Here is a 16,356-nt window from a genome sequence, read left to right on the forward strand (position 1 = left end):
GGGAAGGGTTAATGGACTAATGGACTAATTGAAATTCACGAGAACGTGAAATCTACGACGGTTATCAGATCCATCCATTTTTCTACCATGATTAACTTCCTTTTTTTTCCACGAAACATCAATTAGTTCCGTACTTCGATCTTCCACTTCTCATTTTCTCCACTTCACGGATCGAAATCGAAATCGATGACGAGAACTGTATCTATCGATGAAGAGAATATTTTTTATCGTCGAATCGAACATTTTTTTTTTCTGATACCATTCTCGTAGCTTTCGATTCTTCTGGAAGCGATCGTCGGCGTTTAAAATTTGTCCGTGGACATAAATTCTCCGACATACAGTTGTCCGCGAGTGATATTTGCTGGGAATTGCTGTAGCAGATTCATTGTAACAGTTGATGGAAGCAGACGCGTTGCCAACGATAAGATAAACGGTCCGATACTGTCCAAATTTCACGGGGAAACTTTATTGCCCACGCCGGCGATCGTTCCTCTCACGGTTATTTTATCGCGACGCGAATCGAGGGGAAAGGAATCATTGTTCTCGTTTATTTTATGGGAACCACGTCTGAACGAATTAAGGTCAAGAATCAAGGGACTCTTTCGACGCGGCAGATTACAGCAACGGATATCGCGGCGAATTATTGTCCGCGGTTCCACGAACCCTTGAATTATTCTAACGCTGCTGCGCGGCGCATGATTCTTTACCGACTGTCGACGACTCATCATCGAGTCATCAAAACGCGCCAGTGATTCACCGAACGAACGGTGCCCTCGAATTCCCATCGGTTTCTGTCGGCTGTGCTCCAAAATTCCTACTACGGCAATTTTCCAACCAGTTTATTCTTCTATCGACTACAGTAATGCCTCCCTTACTGACGCTCGGATTGTCCACTAAAATGGACAATTTGGGGAGAGGAGATACGATTATTCGAGCTCGTTGCGGCTCGTTTTTATAGTTGATGAGAATTCTTAATTATAGAAACGAGCCGCGAGGCTCGATTCATCGTATCTCCTCTTCCCGAATTGTCCATTTTTGTGGACAATCCGAGCGTCAATTAGGGAGACATTACTGTATAACATTTAGAAATATCTTCTCGTCTTCGATATCTATACGAATAATTTAAAACACTACATCGATTGCAAACAGCAAATTGAATTGTCAGCGAATTAGTAGCGTGGTGCAAGTGGAGACGAAAATGGGACCCGAATGGGAAATCCATGGGAAACCACGCGAGTGTCCGCGATGGGGGACGACGCGCGACGACGAGGCCCGATGCCAGGACCGTCTCTGCTCGCGGGTACGCGCTTGTACCGGTCGGCTCTCTGTCGTCTCTGTCGTCTCCGAGGAGACACGAAATGGCCCGGGCCCGGGCCCGGGAGGCTCTCTCGGCTCTCTCGGCTCTCTCGGCTCTCTCGACTCTGTGTATCGCCACGCTGTGCTGGAATCCCATACGGGGAGAATTGAAATTATTCCCCCGATTTTTGTCGTGTCGTTTACATTATTTTCGCCTTTGAATATTAATGGGCATATGCTCTCCGGCGTTATGGCACAAGAAGTAACAACGGCGTATAATACTCGACTCTTAACGTTATTCTATTGTTTGCAAATCAGCTCTATTGTTTTCTCATATACCTCTATACTCTCCCGGTTCCCTCTTTGCCCTCTCCTCCCTCCCCCTCTTCCCCGCCCCTTTGCTATCCTCCGCTCTTCTTCTCTCTTTCTCGCTTTTACTCACCGTCTTCTCTCCCTTCTACCTCTTTCTGCGCCCCCCCTCTCTCCCTCTCTCTCTTTCGACCGATTCTTCTTTCCATCCTCTCCTCTCCCTCTCTCTTTCTCTCTCGCAACGTGTTCTTCCTTCTCATGCTCGATCTTCTTCTTCTTCTTCTTCTTAGTCGTAGTCGTCCTCGTCCTCGTCGTTGTCCTCTCGGCAGCGTACACAGGCTATGGTATTTTCTATTTGTTTCTATGATAGCCGTTTCCTTCCTCCGCGACTCTCTACTTCTTCTGCACCTTCTTCTCTTCTTCTTCTTGGGTTTCTGCGCTTTTGTCGGCCAGCTTCGAACTGTGGGACCCGCGCGGGCTACTCTACAATCGAAATCCGCTTTGCGGAGCATCCTGCTGCATTTACACTCTCTCTCTCTCTCTCTCTCTCTCTCTCTCTCTGTGCGCGCACTCGCGAGCTGCAACTTTGTGCTCCGGGCCGCGCAGTTAGTATTTGCAAAACGGCACCAACTCGGGCCTCTCGGGACACTTAGAGTTACCGATGGGAAAGCACACTCGAAGCTTCGGTAGGTCGTTTCTTGAAGGTAGTACAAACTTATGGTTTTCACGTAACAAACTCGTGGAACAGACCGTATTCATTCTGGCTCCAGTTGCAACGAGCTCGCGAAACTGTTAAATCGTTTCCAACAATTGGAACTTGTAAAACGGTTCGATGGCACTCGACTCGATCAGATAGGATTTACAGTAAAGCCTCCCTAATTGACGCTCGGATTGTGCACAAAAGTGGACAATTTGGGGAGAGGGGATACGATTACTCGAGCCTTGCAGCTTGTTTTTATAGTTCTTGACAATTCATAACTATGGAAACGAACCGCAAGGCTCGAATAACCGTATCTCCTCTTCCCAAATCGTCCATTTTTCTGTACAATTTGGGCGCCAATTAGGGAGACATTCCTCTAGTCGCTGAACGCGATTTACATGGAAACCGAATCTCGACGATCGCTTAATAATTCTCGCTGATTAGTAATTACGGAGAATCGATCGAAGAGTGCCAGAAAAATACGAGCACACGCAACGACGACAAATTAGAGAGGTCCACAAGTGCCATAAACGCGACTTTATATATTTCTTGTATATGGAACAGTTGGAAGAGCGATTGCGAAGGCGCCCATTGTTTCCGGAAAGTTTCACGATGACTAGGACGATCCTCTTTCACAGGGAATCGTTTCGAATGAGTGCGCGGTATTTTTTTAATTGATTCTTCCTTTTACAGCGACGTCTCGGATTAAATGAGCTTGTAGGAATGCGGCGCTAGGTCCGTGTACGTGCGTGTGTGTGTGTGTGCCAGAAATTGAGATCGTTGGGAGTGATAAACGAGGACTGTCGAAAGATTTAGGCGGCTTAGAGAAGCGTTTATGGGTGTGGACCGATACCTCGCGATCTTCGGCTGAGTTTCCTTGCTTCGCATTATGTTCCTGGCTGGAACGGAGCTGCCGGCAACAATGCTAATTTAACGCGGGCTCGATTTATTCGTTGACATCATCGGCAAGTGTTTTATCAAGCTTTAGACAGGCTACTGCGTCTTCTGGGTGACATTTTTCCAGTATCGATCAGCGATTCTCTTCGTCCGGAAGCAATCTATGGTATCTCTGCGACTCAAATAACATCGGAACATCGTCGACAAGCGTTCAAAACTCGTCTCGATCTTAATCGAGTTACATAATCGTGTTATTTCCCCAAGTGGAATCACCGTACAACCATTTCTGGCAACGAAACGATCGCGAAACTTAGGCTTCGCGGATCCGCCGATCGTTCACAAAATAGAAGAACGAGAGATCTCCGCAGGACTTCGACGGAGTCCCGACCGATTTCCCGCGGAAACGTCGACGGCACATTCTTTCCGGCGCATTGCCATGCGATCCGCACGCCGATCCGTAATATTGGGCATCGAAGGTCGACGATAATTATGAGCGCGGAATATAAATGGCCGATCGGCGGCCGAACGGGGGATCGATGGAACGCGATTGCCGTGCACGTGAGACGCGTGTTCGATCCTCTCTCTCTCCGGAGAGACGCGGATCGAGAAAATCGTCGACGCGCACGTTCGATTAGAAAATGGAAACGAACCGTCGTTGTCAGCGTCGTCGGCGGCGTCGGCGACGACGAAGGGGGTAGGAGGCGACGGTTGAGGACGGACGAAACGAACGATGTGGCAATCGCTTCATAAATTCAACGACGCATCGCAGAATACGGCTTCGGAAATCGTACAGGATTCGAATAATTTGCACCGCGATGGGGCTTCCGGCAACCGGCGACTCTTCCGTGCCTCCGCTTCTACGGTTTTCTCTCGTTTCGTTCGACCACCGGACCCACCAATTAGCGCATTCGTCGATTCCCGCTGCTTCTCGAGAAACGCCATCTCAGCCATGCTCTGTTTTTCCACGATTTTGTTTCTCGATCAGCGACGTCGTTGCTAACTGCACAAGCATATTTCAGCACGTTCTCGTTCCAGGGTTTCTCCGCGACGAGCGTTCGCCCGAATGTTTCGCTGTTGTGCAAATCTATCGATTTCACGTTCGCGGTACGTTTCGTGGATGATTTATCGGCCAGAGTACAGCGTAGAAGCAATTGTTTGTAGAAGCGTTATCCAGCAGAAATTGGATCGATGCGACGCGCTTGCATCGGCGAGGTCGTCGACCTGGTTGAAACGACTCGGTATTCCGATTCCTGGACGTTTTCGAGGAACCGGAAGCCGTTTCCGCTTCACCTAACGTCCCCCGGAGGATGTCGTAACGATAAAGGCGCGATCCCCGCCGCAGTGAAAATCCAACGAGGGAGCAAAGGTTGACGACACGAATTCTTCGCAGGATCGTAGCTACCTCGATCCAAAGAATTTCGCGCGATTCTTCCTGCGCGATCGTGGCGCTCGCAAATTTCTGAAAGAAATATTTCCAATTTTCGATCGTTGGTAATGTTCGATATAGAAATGATAACTTTAATAGAGAACTGTGACATTAGTAATTTACTTCCAAGCCTCTACTATTCGTTCGATAAGATTTAAACAGATGATAAGTATGTCTTTATGCAGATCGTTAGCGATTCATATTACGATATCCAAAGTCTACGTTTGAAGAGTTCACGGACCAAATCTACCAAATTTGATGCTATCAGAACTTTCGACAAATTTTGCTCGTTTCAATGGTTCAATCGTTCGACAAGGGTGGAGAATGTCTCTAAAGCCTCGAATAAATCGAATCGCTGGACCGCGTCGTCGCACAGAGAGTTCGATCGCAAAAGGAACGCGTCGGTAATTATTGGAAGCGAACGGTCGGAGGTGGTTTTCGAAAATGTATAGATCGCGGGATAAGGAGGGGACAAGGCTCGGAGAAAAGATCGCGCCCCAGGGCCCGGATAATTTGGCGGGTTTTTCGACGACGCGTGACACGTGTCGCGAGTCGCTAGCATCATAGAATCGTTCGGTCCGTCCCCCAGGGCCCCTGCGTGGGCGCGGCCGGCGACCAGCGACCGGCGGGTCCCCTTTCGTCCCCGTCGCGAGCCGGCCCTGAGCATGCTGGTGCATTGTACATCGTAATGTATTTTCTTTTAGGTACCGCCGACAATAGCGAGCCTGGCGGCGATGAAGGTGGAGGCAGCTGACCCGAAGGTTTCCGGTGAGTTACTATTTCCTCCTCCTTACGGAATTATCGGGATCGTAATTAGATTCAAATCGAGTCCCCGGCGTTCGACGACCCTGCGCGCGCGCCTCTCCTCGGGAAGGGAGGCCACGAGAAACAAAGAATGATAAAGGGAAAAAATCGGCGCGGAGGGATCGGGGATCGGGGAGCGTGGGCGTCTGGACGAACGATGATCTGGTTCGATCAGATTCGGCGCGAGAGACGCTCCTTCATACTCTCCGGACTTAATTCCTCAGCCTCGATTTAGCGGACGCATTTCTCGCGCTAGGTTTGCGATTAGAACGACGCGTCGTTGCGAAGCGTGCCCGGAGAAATAAAGTTATCGAATAAATTTCGCTCGACCGTTCGAGGCGCAACGCTAAGCGATGCTCCGAAGTAGGTAGGTGCTTCTGAGAATTTTTTCTGGAGAATCTAGTGGATCTTTTTCTGAAACGGCTAGCTTACTCGATAGCGCGCACATGGAAGAGTTCGCAGCAATTTCGTTGCTGCAGGATTTTTAAAAATGTCCGAGTAACTGCATCTCTTTGGGGAAACGTTGATTTTAACTAGCACGTGAACGAAGGAGTGGGTGAACGAGTAGTTCCTTCTTGAATGAAAACATGTTTTAATTCATAAAAGACGATTCGATCGCGTTGCTGTCATTTTTTGGGAAGACAATTCTCTGCAAAGGTGTTTCGTTCATCCATCGAACAAAATAAATTGTTAACAGAATCTTCGTCAACTTTTTTCCGTGTTGTGGACAAAGGGCTGTACCGCTTTGGCCTTTTTTGAGATTTTGCCGCGATAAAATAACCGGAGACCGTGCCGAATGTACTTCTAAATAAAGCACTGGTTTAAACAGGAAGTCAATTTCATTTTTCCGGAACGAATTCTCATCGATCGCGTTTGCTCGGGATCGCGAAGCAACTTAGCGACGCTTCTACCGTCGAAAGCTGTTAAGAGCTGCTTATCTCGTTCGACGCGTTCTCCGGTCGAATTTTAATCCGAGCTTGAAACGACAGATTCGCCGTGACAGCGATGGGGGTGCAACAGGTGTTTGCAAAGTTCCACGACCCGGAGAATATTTCCGGCGAATATTTCCGACCGTTAAACTCGAACACTTTTTCCATTTAGCGTGCACGAATCGTTTGGTCCGTCTCGAAAAATAGTATCTACGAACGGGGACCTTGGATTGGTATTATCCGCGGCGTTATAGAACGACGATACGAGCGGCGACGAAGCGTCGTAATTACCCCATCGGAGACACAATTTTTTCCGAAGAGACACGGGGGGATGGGGGTGCGTATGGGGGACCTGCATGAATCCGTTTCCACGCGGCCCGTTCTTCCTCTCTTTCCCGATCGTCCGCGGCTCTCGGCGGCAGCGGCGACTCGGAGCAAAGCCCCCCTCAGCCCCCTCGTGGGACCCACTTTGCGCTCATCCCATTTCCTTGATAATTCCCATAATGCTGTGGGCGGATATTCCAATAAAGGGGGAAGAGCCCCCGGCCACAAAACGCTGAAAGCATGGGACACGACTCGTTTCGTCAGGTTGCACGCGTTTCACCAGCCTGCACCGATTCAATCGAATAAATAGAGAAGATGGGACGGATCGAGCCCGCCACAGCGCTCGCGTTTAGAGCGCGCACACGCTCGTGTCCTTCGTTGAACGAGATTTACCGATCCGACGCCGTGCGACCGTGGGAATTGATAATTGAGAGATGCGGGACCATTGTGCGCGAATTTAAATAATTTCGGAAGTCCTCCGGAAATTGACGCGACCGCTCCGGATCGATCGTACCGTCGATCGTTTTACCGAAATTTAAACGGTTGTTATTCGTTTATCGAAACTCGTTTAACTCGTTCGACTCTGATCTAAAAATTCGATCGCGTACAAGTTTGTTAAACCGATCCGAGACAACAGGAAGGACGTTTCCATTAGAGTTTTGTTCTCGATCGTCGATATCTCCGGCGTTTGTTGGCTGCCGATAAAAAAGTCGGCGTTAGCGCGTTAATTTTTTCGAAAATCCTGAAGCATCGGTCTCCCGTTTTTTTCGGAAGCCTGTACAGACGAGGAGATAAACGAAGTTAATAAACGGGTTAATCGATGTTCGATGAGGCAACGAGGCACGCGGGTCCGGTTAAAAGAGCTCGACGGTGGAGCGAGAGGATTTTCAGTTGAAAACGAAGAAACGAATCAGCAGTGACAGCGGAAATTACGGTAATCGGTTGACAAAGGATGGCAGGGCCGGAGGGGGAAACGTGAGAGACGGAAAGAGCAAGAAAGAGAGAGAAAGAGAGAGCGAGAGAGAGAAGAGTGGGCGGCCTCTCTCGGTGTCTCTGTAATCCAGAGACACATTCCCACAATTTCGGATCGTCCAATCAACGTCTCGCACTCCCGGACGATATTAAGCTCGCCGTCGCGAGATCCGCGCTGAAACGGAATAAAATAAAATTGTGCGTTGCCTGTGTCGTGTGTAGCGCTGCCGTTCGCCGACATACAATAAAAAGAGAAGGAGAGAGGGAGTGAGAGAAGAGAGGCTCTCGGTTGGCTGTGCGCGCGAGAGCACGAGCGAGAAAGAAGAAAATAACGCGAGAACAGAAAGAAAGACAGAGAAACGTGGAACAGAGGAGCAGCGCAGAAGAAGAGAGAAAGAGAAAGAGAGAGAGAGCGAGAGGGAGAGAGAGAGAGAGCAAGAGAGAGAGAGAGAGAGGACAGCAATCAAAGCTGATTAAGCCCACAACTGGGGAATCTGTGGGGCCAGTGTCTCACGCCAATCTCGCCCAATCAGCCGGTTGGCCGGGGAGATTTAAAAAATAGAATGCCTACTGTCAATTGTCCCATAATTTAAATAAATCGAATAAATGGACAAAGTGGCCAATTAGAGTAGTTGCTGCTTGCTGCTTTAACGCATTATTCTCTCTTTCTCGCGGTGTCTTCGGCTCTCTCCGGTTCCTCCTTGTTCCCCTCCCCCTCCTGCCCTCCCCCCCGTTTACCGCCCTGGTTCTCCACTCGTCTTCGGACAGCCACGGGGCACCCTCTTTCGAACTTCTTTCTTCTCCGCATCCTCTGCTCCGTTCCCTCCGCCTCCTCCGCCATCACCTCCTCCTTGTCTGCCTCGCCTTTTGCATCCTCGTCTCGCAGGGAACTCCCCACTATCGACCGCATCGCCGTTTTCGCGCTCTGCCCTCTGACTCGGCCGCGTTGTTTGACACGGACACGTTACCGCGTTACCGCGTTACCGCCGCGCGCCGGCCACCTTGCACCGTCGAGAGCCGAGAGGGCTGCGCTCTCGAGAACAGCGCCGTTACGACACGGATGACTTAACTGCAGGCCACCACGCATCGCGCATCACGGATTAATCCTCGCGGGACCGGCGTGATGCGGCGCGGCGCGGCGCGCCGCAGAGCGCGCGTTGCCGGCGCTTCCGTCGATCACGACCGACGCGATCCGGCCCTCTTCCAGCGATTTTGGAACCATAGGATATTCATTTTTGGCCGCCTGGAGAGCCAGATCGGAAGCCTGTCGGCTCGCAGAGATCGTTGGAACTGGTTTGGAGATGTTTGATTCGGCGAGGATGCAGGAAAATGCCGTTTTGAGTTTTCCGCCGCTTCCGTCGATCACGATCGACACGATCCAGCCCTTTTCCAGCGATTTTGGAACCGTGAGATACTCATTCTTGGCTGCCTGGAGAGCTAGATTCGAAGCCTGGCGGCTCGCAGAGATCGTTGGAACTGGTTTGGAGAAGTTTGATTCGGCTTTAGGAGATAGTTGATCGATCGGTTTACTGGCAACGTTTACGAATAAACGAATAAATGTTGCGTGGAACGAACAACACGCGAGGAAAGGACTGGCGTCAAAGCGGTGGCGTCAAAGGAAATTGCTTCGCTTAATTGTCCTTGCTTCCGAGAAAAATTGAGCCGGGCATGGAGCGAGACAGGGGAACGGAAGCGCCGCCGTGGCCGGTCAATTAAAGCCGAATTCGAAGGAGCGAAATTACATTTCCATCGATACAATCTGCCTTCGGATTTCCTGATGTAGAGTAATGGAGACGGCGGTGCTCGACTCCGGTGTTCGGAAATGTGAGCGAACCGGCGGCAGCAAAGTTCCAAAGCTCGTAAAGTAACATCGGGCCGCGCGCGGTCCGGTTGCGGGCTCAATTAAGGTTTATCGCGCGGCAATCGAGCGTAATAGACAATTTTCGGCGGGCCGTCGAATATTAATGCGACACGGAGCCGCGTAGACTGTTAATTAAATTGTATTTAAAGTGAATTAACGACCGTGGCGTATCAACGAGACGGTTAAGGCCGCGCCGTAAATGAATGTCGAACAGGTGCAGCCCCGGCCAGACGTCGGTCCTCCGCGAACGACGACGGTAATTGTTAAAGTCGTAAATTGCTTGTAATTGTTAAAGCCCGGCCGGTCGGCTCTGGCCGGACCGAGCCGAGCCGAGCCGGGCCGGGCCGGGCCGTCGCTTCGATCCCGGCTCGATCGACGATCGAGAAGCAAAGGCTGACCGGGGTCACCGATTATCGTTTCGTTTCGCTTCGAGACGAATTTATTCTCCGGGAAACTCGGACAATCGAACTCACTCGCAAACTACTATAGTTTCACAGAAAAACATGCTCTCTTTCCAGCATTTCCGCAGAGAACAATTCTTCTTCTCAGTCGTTCTAAATTCGGTCTCTTTTAAACACGGGCCGAAAATGGTGTCCCAACGTTTGAGAGGATTGCCGAGGTTCATCGAACTCGCAGAATTTGCGGAAATATTTCCGAAATCGTGGTCTCGTCGAGGTGAGCAGAAGGTGTTCGATCGCGTTCTCGAGGAGAGAGAAACGCGATTGGAGGACCGGGGGGGTCGGCGAGGGGGTTCGCTCGAAGAGAATGCTTCGTATTAAGCGGCCAATTATGCGAATCTGGCTCATCTCGGCGAGCAAGGCCGGTGTAACGCATGTCTCGCAGGTAGATAAGGTACCCTCTCGTAGGCACGCCGTACACCTACGTGGGCTGGCAGTCAGGCGGAGAGCCAGTCGGCCAGGCAAATAACAAATAAAGCATAAACGGGAGCTACAATAAATAACTGGTGCACCGCGTTCTCTGCATATGCGCTCCGAGAGAGCCACGGGGCCCTTCGGGGTCCCTGTCCCCGCTCTCACTCCTCTCTCTCCTCTCTCCGCTCTCCCGAGAACCACCGACGCGTTCGTACGCCCCCACCATAGGAGCCCCCTTTAAGGTCCATATATATGTCACAACGCGGACGCGAAGGGAGCCGGGCTTTGAGAAAAATCGCTCCTGACTTATGCGGTTGCCGTGAAAACGGATTTGGGGGATCGCCGGAGATCGGCTTTTGTGCTTCCTCGACTTTTTTCCTCTCTCCGGGCCGGCCTCCTCGGGCATTTTTTCGGGAATCGGCGAATCCTCTTTCTTCTTATTCGTTCGTCCAGGGAGATTGATTCGGCCGTGGAAGGATTTTTCGACTTACCCGGGGGCAGGTAGGCCATCCTCCATGTTCAGAGTCTGTTTCGGCCGCGAAGATATTTGGCTGTGTTTGCGGCTGCGAAGTCTGCTCGTTGCTTTTTACCCTCTGCACGTCTTCGCGAGGTTCGGAGAACTCTCTGATATTGATAATAAAATATAATATCCATCTTATGGTAACGCTTGCTCCAGCAGCTGGCACGAGTCCCGAAAAAGAAAGATAAAATCGGTTCGTCGCTTCTAACAATTTCAATAATGTACCAACGACGAAACGGAATTCTGAAATTTTTCCGATGGCGTCGCTGTCCACCGACGACCGCGAGCAAATAATCAGGAAAGACCGCGTCAATTTCGAAGGAATAGTTCTCGAGTCTGCGAGGAGGGGCTACAAAACGCGCGTGTGGAATAGACACGCGAGAAGGTGTGGGAACGAGAGGAAGAGCGAATTTCACGGTCGATTAAAAAGCGTTTTAAGTTCGAAGACGATTCGAGGCTAGAGGCTGCGGCGAGTTCGTCGAATGAACAGCTAAATAAATATTTGACAGCCGGATCTTCGATTCATCGTTCGCGATTTTCCTTCTCGCCTCGGCTTTCTCGGCCGCGGCTGTTCGCATAATTGGTTACAGATGCATTATTCTTCGAGCCGGGCTCGTTCCGCGGCCCCATGCATAAACATTAAACTCTTACGACACGCGTGTTCGTTCTCTTTTTCTAGCTCCGGGCCCCGGTAACGATTGTGTTTCTAATTTCGCCGATATCCCCGAGCCATTCCGGGCTGATTGAAAACGCCGTAATTATTTCGGAAACGCCGCACGCGCGCCGCCTTCCTTCGCAATTCTGTCCTTCGTGAAATATTTCTCAGCTCTCGGAGCGCTCTCGAAATTAAAAGATACGTTCGATTCTTATTCAGCGACTGGGAAAATCGACCGTGCCTAAAGTTTTCGCTTTCTTCTAAAATAATCGGCAAAATGGATTAAAAGACCACTGCCTGAAAAAGAGTGCCGCGATAAACAATTAGACACGCTTCGAATGTTTCCTAAAAATGTGAAGAAACGCATCGATTGATTTTGCAATAACCGGATCGCCTGAGATTTTCGCAAGAAATCAGCGTTGGAAGAATCCGCTATAATTTTCAGAGAACGGAGGGAGCAAACGGTGAACCGGGGCAGAAGAGGGACCGAAAAGGGTGCGCCTAGGGGGTCCGGCAGCCATGGCATCGAGTCCGCCAACCTCGTAAAAAGCCGGTCGAAGGCCGGGGCGATTCGAAATTTTATTATTTATATTTGAAATTTATTATCGCCCGGAGCGAGGCCCAGGGGCCCGTGGGTCCCGCGTGTATTCTTTCCGCGGCGTTTCTACGGGTCCCCCTTGCCGGATCCTATTCCGCCGGGCCGCGCCGGGCCCGGTTCTCGCGCCGTCTCGTCGTCGCCGGTCTAATTTATCGTTCCTCAACTTTTTATTAATTTCTTACCGCTCGCGGAATCGCGATCGCATTAAAAGGGAACGGTCCACGGCCGTTCAGCGGTCACCGAAATGCATCGGTACACAGACGGAATGCCGTCCCTAATTTTTCGCTCTTCTCCAGCCGGGCCCTCCTCCCTCCCCTCGTTCCCGGTCCTCGCGAGCGGGGCCCCGTAGGTCCCCGTAGGTCCCGTTCCCTCCGCACGGAACCCCCCACGCCTTTCGGTGCCCTCCGCGGCGAATATCCTCTCGGACGTGTCCTCCTGTTGTTCTTTTAAGCACGCGGCGAGGCAAGGCGAGGCGAGGCGAGGCGAGGCGATGCGAGGCGAGGCGAGGCGAGGCGAGGCGAGGCGAGGCGAGGAGCGGCGAGGCGCCCGCTCAGGATGAGGATGAGGACGAGGACGGGGATCCTCGGGGCCCCATCGATGCTATCGGCACCGACAGAAGAAACGCATTTTTCCGCAAACTGCCGCGGCTGCTGGCGCCCACCCCTCTTGCCCCCATCGCTCTCATCGCTCTCATCGCCGCAGACCGGACCCTCCACCCCCGCAAAAAGAGACCTGGTTGAAAATTCCGTGGCTGCGACTCCGAGGGATTTTTCACTCGGTGACCGGCCCCCGATGGAGATTTGCGACCTATTAAGACCGATTCTGACTCATTTTAAGGGGGACATTTTCAGAATGGAAAGCTGTTTTTAATTGCCACGTGCCGAATTTTATTTTGCTAAATATTTCGCGAACTTTCTGAAGATTTGCGAACGAATGTAGGTAGGGAGAAAAAAGAACTGCTGCATTAGGAACTTCGTATGTTCAGGATTAAATTAGGGACTTATCGGGCGCACGTTACTTCGTTCTATATAAATCTTAATATTGTGCCTGTTCATGGCTGACTGTTTCTACTTGCAACAAATACTGCAGCAGCTGCTGCTGCAGTGGTATTTATACTGCGCTTGACTAACATTAAATCCGCGAATCCCGCATTTTAAATAACAGTTCAATCAGAGAATAACTACTTGATCGTGTATTTGTAAAACGCTGGCATTAATGACTAGAAATCTTGCGAAAAATCTGCTAGTCTAGAAAGCCTCGAAAAAGATATTGACATTATGAAACACAAAGAAATTTCGCTATTATGAAATAATTACTGCCATCCGGTAATAAATTTCGTAGCTAGGCTCGAGTACAGTGATCGACACGCATCGATCGTGATTCCCGAAGCAGGGGATGACGAATCGGTGTCCCGCCACCTAGCGCGGCGAAGAGGGAACGTCGTTTTATATTTTTTCCCAGTGTTCTCTCCGTCCGCTATAATTAACGCGAGACCGGGCCAGCGAGGAGAGACCAACAGAGCCGAGAGATGATGTCTAGAAGAAGAGAGAGCGAGAAAGAGAAAGAAAGAGAGTGAGAGAGAGAGACAGAGATCTCGGGAAGAGGCGGAGCAGAGGGTTGCGAGTGCGAACGGGGGCTAGAATATCTGGCAATAAAAGTGGCGAGTTCGAAAAAGGGAATTGCGAAACGAAGCTGCGAATGCCGCAATGTTTGTTGGCCGCGCGATTGGCCCCGATCGCCTTTGTATCGGGAAACAGCGATTGGCAATCGCATGCCGTCCTCGAAACTCAGGAATCCATCGTTGCTAGATCGAAACGAAACGATACACGCGCCCACCACCCGCTCTCCCTCCCCTCTCTCTCTTTCTCTCTCGCTCTCTCTTCGTCTCTGTTACTCGCCGACTTCTCTTGCGACGAGTGTATTTCAGCGGACACAACCTCTCTCGTGTCACGCGCTTCACGCCGCTTCGGATCGCTTCGAGAACCGCTCTCGTCCCCGTTTTTTCCTGGCGGACGTTTCGCGATTTTTCGTCCGCCAAGAATACGACTTTATCGCGGCGCCCGATTAACTAATCGAGATCCGATCGCCTCGATCCACGGAGCCATCGACTGCCTCCTTGATCCGGGCCGCTTTAGATCTTCGGCCATCCGCGAGCCAAGCCGTGGTAAATTTGATCAAAGATCAAGATCGACGTACGACAATTTGTTTCTAGGCTCGGGATCGGCTCCGATCTCTTTCGGAATCGGTCGACGAGAAAATAGGATCGGCGGATCCAATTGGTATCGGCGATCGTGACGTTCCTCGCATTTACTGATAATATTGGAGTCCCGTTCACCGACAAGTTTAAATACGACAATCTACCTGGGCGCGTCTTAAAAAGAACAATATCCATTCGCAAAGAAAGTATCGCGAATCGCATGAAATCTGAAGCCCAGTTGGAACGAATCCCGAAGCCGTGTGCCGCATCTTTCTAGTTTAGCAAATATTCTCAGCGGCGCCCAGGGCCCAGATAAAATCGCTATTCCCTAGGAAAGTGGTCCGAATTCTTGAAGAAAGCGGTCCCACTTGCCCGGGTTGGATGAAGGACTCGGGGCCCGAGGGTATCGCGTTACGAAACCGCCCGCATAACAATCGTCGCGAATCGTTTGCGTTCCAGAGTGCCAGGGCTCGGTGGATCGGGCCCCGAAGAGGGCCGGAGAGAGGGTTCGGGAGCCGCGAGGAGGGGGGCAAGTATCGCGGTGGCTCGTTTTGCTCGAAACCGGAATATTTCTTCTCCCTTTCCGGTGATTCTGGAATCCGAGACGCGGAGTCCGCGCATTCCTTTTTTTTCGGGGCCCGATTCTCCGGTTCGTTCGCCTTTTTCCTGACGGTGTTGGACGGTGTTGGACGGTGTTGGACGGTGTTGGACGGTGTTCGACGGGGTTCGACGGGGTTCGACGGGTCTTGCGGGTCCGGGCCGCGGGGAAAAAAGGGTCCCGGCTAATTAATAGAGCCGGATTGAGGAGGCCAAGGCGGAGAGAGGATCGACGACGCTCGCAGGGCCCTAACGAAAAATAAAATGCGCCCTCCTCGAGAGTAAATTAACAGAGCGGAGAGAGACCGAGCTGCCGCGAGCTAATTAATAGAGCAGCCGGGGGCACAGGGGAGGAACGAGGGGACCAGAACGAACGGAGACGGGGAACCGAAGAAGAAGAGAGACGGAAGAGAGAGGGAGAGGGAGAGAGAGAGAGAGAGAGAGAGAAAGAGAGAGAAAGAGGTAGAGACGGAGGTGGAATAGAGAGAAGGGGCCCGATATCTCCGTCTCTCTCGTTTTCGCCCTTTTTTGCGAGATCCCGAGGATCCCGAGGATCGCGGGGTCCTTCCACGGCGATGGTCTTGTTTCCCTGGCCGCTGGCTCGCCTTTTATGAATCGATTCGATTTATATTCCCGCGCGTATAAATATTTAAGTATGCAATTAAACGCGGCGGCTGAGGATGCGTCGGCAAAACGAGGAACGCGAGCGTAATGATACGTCTGTCGATCGGCTGCCAGCGGAAGTACGGTTCTGGGACCTAGCCGAGTTCGCCGAGGATATAGGGTACAGTGCTAATTCTATTAGGGTAGGAAACTAGTGCTAGGGGATTTTTTGCCCGGCGAAAGGCGGATACGCTGCGTTTGCCGGGTGAAGGGTGAAGGATGAAGGGTGAAGGAAATCGTGGCGGGCCCATTAATTAGCCTTTAATGTAGAGACTGTAAATTCTATTACGGGGTGGAAACGAACATGCTCCGCCTTTTGTCTGATTGTCCGGCAATCCGCCATCCGTCTGTTAATGGCCGCTCCAAGGAAGCCGTTCTTAGAGCGATCGAGCTACTCTTTCAGCCTTCGGAGTATTTTTATCATTTTTCTATTCAACGATAGTTCACTGGCGAACTTTAGCGGACAAATGCGGCAGACCGTGGTGACGAATCCTTGATCGGCTCTGAATTTGTCTTTAGTTTGTTCGCGTCGCAGGGAATCAAAATTATGCGAGGTCCAAAAACTACATAGGTAAATCGAATTTGTGATTTTAAACGAGATCGCGTGGTCTCGTCGATGTTAGGAGTTTCTCAATGAATCGGAAACAACAGGACTGTGGATCGATGAAGATCTTAACGCATGGCGCCACATGCTAAAATGGACAATTTGGGAAGAGGAGAAGATGCGACTATTCGA

The 16,356-nt window shown here is 51.1% G+C and overlaps 1 protein-coding gene across 3 annotated transcripts in view; it reads left to right on the forward strand.

The window, feature by feature from the left end:
- Positions 1–16,356, forward strand: part of LOC117225913 (zinc finger protein castor homolog 1) — a 125,398-nt gene that overhangs the window by 82,563 nt on the left and 26,479 nt on the right. For all 3 annotated transcript variants that reach the window (XM_033479754.2, XM_033479757.2, XM_033479755.2), the window contains one exon: positions 5,333–5,396. In XM_033479754.2, coding sequence (XP_033335645.2) covers positions 5,333–5,396 — 64 coding nt within the window. The remainder of the gene's footprint in view (positions 1–5,332; positions 5,397–16,356) is intronic.

The sequence above is a fragment of the Megalopta genalis genome, chromosome 11 (genome assembly GCF_051020955.1).
Source record: "Megalopta genalis isolate 19385.01 chromosome 11, iyMegGena1_principal, whole genome shotgun sequence".
NCBI classification, from domain to species: Eukaryota; Metazoa; Arthropoda; class Insecta; order Hymenoptera; family Halictidae; genus Megalopta; species Megalopta genalis.